This window comes from Astatotilapia calliptera, chromosome 14 (genome assembly GCF_900246225.1).
Source record: "Astatotilapia calliptera chromosome 14, fAstCal1.2, whole genome shotgun sequence".
Classification (NCBI taxonomy): domain Eukaryota; kingdom Metazoa; phylum Chordata; class Actinopteri; order Cichliformes; family Cichlidae; genus Astatotilapia; species Astatotilapia calliptera.
In genome coordinates this window covers 14,459,342-14,464,817 of record NC_039315.1, presented here as the reverse complement: position 1 = coordinate 14,464,817, position 5,476 = coordinate 14,459,342, and the positions used below count along the sequence as shown (strand labels likewise).

The 5,476-nt window shown below is 36.8% G+C and overlaps 1 protein-coding gene across 1 annotated transcript; it reads left to right on the top strand.

The window, feature by feature from the left end:
* The first annotated feature begins 655 nt into the window (after nt 1-655).
* LOC113036633 (extracellular calcium-sensing receptor-like) lies at nt 656-4,269 on the top strand. The gene is made up of 6 exons (XM_026193049.1): nt 656-755; nt 986-1,283; nt 1,504-2,292; nt 2,443-2,670; nt 2,847-2,970; nt 3,356-4,269. The coding sequence occupies exons 1-6, from the start codon at nt 679-681 to the stop codon at nt 4,267-4,269; spliced, it is 2,430 nt and encodes an 809-aa protein (XP_026048834.1). The 5' UTR covers nt 656-678.
* The last annotated feature ends 1,207 nt before the right edge of the window (nt 4,270-5,476 follow it).

The following is a 5,476-nucleotide window of genomic DNA, read 5'->3' as shown; positions in this document are numbered from 1 at the left end:
ATCAGACTGGTATTAGATTGATGATAGTTTCAAATATTACTTCTTCAATGCGAATATAGACATGAGTAGGTGACTGTGAGTTGTTGTGTAAATCTCTAACCCAAAAGTACTTTATTAAATAAAGTAAATAATGTTTCCAATGCATCCACTTGTTTAATAACATATTGACTTACCAAGAAAGTAAATATATGACCTTTATTGCCATATAAGAAGAGATCATTGCACATTTCACATTAGAAAAATTATTTTTAGTGGATATGTATTTGTAAGGAGTTCTATTTGAATTGTTACTTTAAATTTAAATGGGCATATGTATGTATAGCATTATTTTACATACATGAAACTACATTAAATTGCAAATTTGGGCATGTCTCTACTTTTGACTAACCATGTAGGTCTACGGAGAATAAACTGTCACTATAGTATTATTTCTTATGTTGCACTGAAAGGTATAAATACCAGTATAACTCTTTCATTTTCATCAAGGCACTTTTAATGCCACTAAGTGGTTTAGCTCAAGAAATGACATCAACACAAAGATGGCCAGAGCAGGGATGGGCATTTTTGCAACTGTTAATGGTGGCGTCTGTCTCTCATGCTGAGGAGCCAGTGTGCAGACAGAGAGGAGATCCTGAGAACCCACTGCTATCTAAGAATGGGGATATTATACTGGGGGGGATGTTCTCTTTTCACACAAGCTGGAAAGACAGAAAGGATACCTACATGAACCAACCTCTGCCACTACAATGTATCAGGTAAATGACACACTACAAGTCAATTTGCATTTAAGGAATCTGTTGGGATTCATTAAAGATACAAATGAGGAGTAAAGGGTATTTTGATTTTCTTAGTTATTTAAATTCCTTTCATTAAATGATTTAATTTGAAATGATTTGTTTTAAATTTCAAGATTTATTCATGATTATTTGTGTCTGTTTTAAGGAACATGATGCAATGCAAATTTTTAAAAATTGTGTCAATTAAGTTTAAATTTCAGAGATTTGCAGTTTGCCCAGGCTATGCTTTTTGCCATTGAGGAGATTAATAAACGTACAGACCTACTGCCAGGAATCTCTCTGGGTTATAAAATCTATGATGATTGCGGATCTGTTGCCAGAAGCATTGGAGTTACACTAGCTTTGGTTAATGGTAGTGAAATTGTGTTTGCACCCTCCAAGACAACATGCACTAGACCTGCATATGTACAGGCCATAATAGGAGCAACATCTTCTTCTACAACCATAGCAGTAGCTACTGTCATTGGACCTTTTTTTGTACCAGTGGTTGGTATTATAATCTTTTTTTTCTATTTTTGAATACTTATTAAACCATATTTTACTCTATTAGATCTGTTGCTTTACCTGTCACATTTTATGTAACAGTACTGAGCAGAACTGTTATTTTCATATTTTTACAGTATGTTTGAATGTTTTATTTCTAACAGCTACAGCTTTTCTCATTCTTTGTCTTTTACATATATACATTTTTCATTTTTCATTCTAGATCAGCCACTTTGCCACATGTGCTTGTCTCAGTGACAAAACCAAGTACCCATCCTTCCTCAGAACAATACCCAGTGACTACTACCAGAGCAGAGCCCTGGCCCATTTGGTCAAGCATTTTGGATGGACTTGGGTTGGAGCTATTAGAACTAATAATGATTATGGAAATAATGGCATGGCCACATTCACAGAAACTGCACAGCAGCTGGGCGTCTGTCTGGAGTATTCTGTATCTTTTTTTAGGACAGATCCATATGCCAAAATACAAAGGATACTTGACATTATAAAGGCTTCAACCTCCAAGGTGATTGTTGCATTCCTTGCCCGTGCGGATTTGAATGTGCTTCTACATGAGTTTTCATACCATAACTTGTCTGGGTACCAGTGGGTAGGCAGTGAGTCTTGGATATTTGATTCACAAACTGCAGCACTGGACATACATCACATACTGGATGGTGCCATAGGCCTTTCTATTCCCAAAGCACATGTCACTGGCCTGAGAGAGTTCATACTGGATGAGAAGCCACTGAATTCATCTAATAACGAACTGTTTACTGAGTTCTGGGAGACATTATTTAGTTGTAAGTTTAAGGAGTCATCAGCAGACATTCAGAGAGAGTGTACCGGACATGAAGATATGACTGGAGTTCAAAATAGCTTCATTGACATGTCTCTCATGCCTATCTTTAACAACATCTATAAAGGAGTGTATGCAGTGGCCCATGCATTTCACAATATCTTGAGCTGTAATAATACATGTAATAAAAATCTGCAGCTAGATCCATTCATGGTGAGCTTATTACAAGCTTAAATTACAGTTTTCACATTAAGTTGAAGTATTAAGAAGATTTTTAATTCAAAATTGATTCTTGGGTATTTTTCAATCTGTAGGTGTGCAAAAATTGTCATGCAATGAACTGAGTCATAACATATTTCTTAGGTTCTGCAACACATACGAAAGATCTATTTCACAACTAAGGAAGGAGATGAGGTTTACTTTAATGAGAATGGAGATCCAGCAGCAAAGTATGATATTATAAACTGGCAGCAAAAAGAAAACGGCGTTGTGGAGTTTGTAACAGTTGGACTTTATGATACATCATTAGCTGCAGAAAAGCAGCTAAATCTGCAAAGCAAGTCTTTAATTTGGGCAAGAAAAACAAAGCAGGTAAGCTACCATACAATTTTGTTTTTATGTCTTTGTTCCTTTGTTCAATTTATACCTAATTAGTTTCACATTGTTTGGTTTTAATGCTTCAAAATGAATAAACTGTTTGATACAGAAGATCATTGGGAGATCTTTTTTGTCAAAGTCCATATGGTTAAACGTTCTTGATCATGCAGGTGCCTGTGTCAGTTTGCAGTGAGAAATGTCCCCCAGGAACACGTAAGGTTCTCCAGAAAGGAAGGCCTGTTTGCTGCTATGACTGTATAAGATGTGCAGAGGGAGAGATCAACAACATTACAGGTGTGATGATTAGCAAAATTAAGTATTTAGGAAGGCCAAAGGAGTCGTTTCATCTTGTTACAGGACATATATGTGGTCTCTTTCAAATTTTGCATGTACCTTTTTGTCTCTGTGCACTTTGGAAAATATTTAGAATTGTATGAACATTCCTTTGAAATATAAAGTATTCCACAATCACAAATGCTGATGGACTCTCTCGATGTCACATCTGTCAATCTTCACTTGATCACAAATCAGGATACTAGTTATTCACTCAATGAAGGTGTTGTTTTTCATCTTCTACTTGTACAGCATCAGTATGATGCACGGATGTTGTAGATGCAAATGCAGGCATATGACAATTGTACTGAGTTAGTGTAACATCTGCTTCAATATTAATTTCCAGATTCTATCACCTGTGTGAAATGTCTACCTGAGTTTTGGTCAAATGAAAGAAGAGATGCTTGTATAAAGAAGGAAGCAGTGTTTCTGTCATATGAAGAAATTATGGGAGCACTGCTCACTGCAGCATCTTTATTCGGAGCATGCATGACGATTGGTGTGATACAAATTTTCTTCAAGTACAGGAAAACTCCTATTGTCAGGGCAAACAACTCTGAACTGAGCTTCCTGCTGCTCTTCTCCTTAATTCTGTGCTTCCTGTGTTCTCTGACCTTCATTAGTCAGCCCTCTGATTGGTCCTGTATGCTCCGACATGTAGCATTTGGCATCACCTTTGTCCTCTGTATCTCTTGTCTTCTGGGAAAAACAATGGTTGTTTTAATGGCTTTCAGAGCTACACGTCCAGGTAGTAATGTTCAGAAATGGTTTGGGCAGACACAGCAGAGACTCTGTGTTACAGCATTCACTCTTATGCAAGTTATCATTTGTATCACCTGGTTAACAACTTCTCCTCCTTTTCCATTTAAGAATTTTAAGGAAATCAAAGACAAGATCACTTTGGAGTGTGCTCTAGGCTCAGCTGTAGGCTTTTGGGCTGTGCTTGGTTATATAGGACTTCTGGCTATTTTATGTTTTATTTTTGCATTTTTAGCTCGAAAACTACCCGATAATTTCAACGAAGCCAAGTTTATCACTTTCAGCATGTTGATATTCTGTGCAGTATGGATTACATTTATCCCAGCATATGTCAGCTCTCCTGGGAAGTTCAGTGTTGCTGTAGAAATATTTGCTATACTTGCTTCCAGTTTTGGACTGCTAATTTGCATCTTCATACCCAAATGTTATATAATCTTAATGAAGCCAGAGAAGAATACAAAAAAACGTATCATGGGGAAGAAGGTACCACAGTCACTCTGAAAACTGAATGTAGTAAAATGAGATTTTGTTTACTTACTTAATAAAATAAAGACGAACGATAGTAATTATATGTATGGTTCAATAACCTTTAGCTTGCATTCACTTTTTATAGTTTCTTGATTATGTTAAACGTTAGAATTTTTTACATTTAAATTTAATTGACATGGTACTACAGATAAATTCAGAAAGCATATGTAACCTGGTCAATTCTTCCTTATTTTTCAAGAGGCTGCTATGTATGAATTGTAGTATTAAGTGCAATGTAACTTGATTAGTTGCTTTGCCTCAAGCACTTCTGCATGATTTCTAGAAAGCCGCTACACTCATGAGATACATGGCAAATGAAATGAGGAAAGTTAACCCTTTCTTTTTGGAATACAAGCCAAACCTTTGCTTGGTATTGGAGTAGAAAAAAATGGTATATGATACTTTACATGATGACAATTTACCATTGAAATCTCCTTACTTAACCATTGTAAACACAAATTACTGTAAACAAAAGATAAACTGTGTATGACAATTCACACTGTTTATTATCAGTGTGAATTGTCTGAAATATATCCAAACTCCTTATTAACTTCCATATTAGTGCCTTGTTATGACCCATCTAGGGGCAGGGTCATAACATGAATGAAGCACCCCCCATCCCCACCCTACTGAATACCCAAGCAGCCACAAGAAACAAATATCTGTTCATTGCAATGTCATTTATTTACAACATAATGAAAAGGAAACAACAAAACGGGAGAGTCAACAACTTAGGGTGAGACAAGGCCAAAATAATAAACTAAACTAAACTCGTATTCCCACACACCTAACTTTACAGAAAACAAAAGCCAAAACCAAAGGCTGAGTCTGACCTGGAAACCTGGAAACCTTTACTTCGCCTCTGTCAGTGCGCCCCAGGGTGGCTGTGGCTACACTGTAGCTTGCTATCACCTGTGTGTGAATGTGTGTGTGAATGGGTGGATGATTGTGTATAGTGTAAAGTGCTTTGGGGTCCTTAGGACCAAGTAAAGCGCTATACAAATACAGACCATTTACCATTTACCATTTACTTAGTTTGTCCATGGAGGATGCCATCACCCTTCACAGAACGCTGATCATTCTGTAGAACAACATTAGCTACATGAAGATGCTCTTTGTGGACTACAGCTCAGCGTTCAACACCACAATCCCAGACATCCTCACCACCAAACTGTACAAC

Coding starts and splice junctions, on each gene's coding strand:
- LOC113036633 (XM_026193049.1), top strand. CDS start 679: ATGTTCTCTTTTCACACAAGCTGGAAAGACAGAAAGGATACCTACATG. Junction 756..985: donor CTGCCACTACAATGTATCAG/GTAAATGACACA, acceptor GTGTCAATTAAG/TTTAAATTTCAGAGATTTGC. Junction 2,671..2,846: donor GGGCAAGAAAAACAAAGCAG/GTAAGCTACCAT, acceptor TTGATCATGCAG/GTGCCTGTGTCAGTTTGCAG.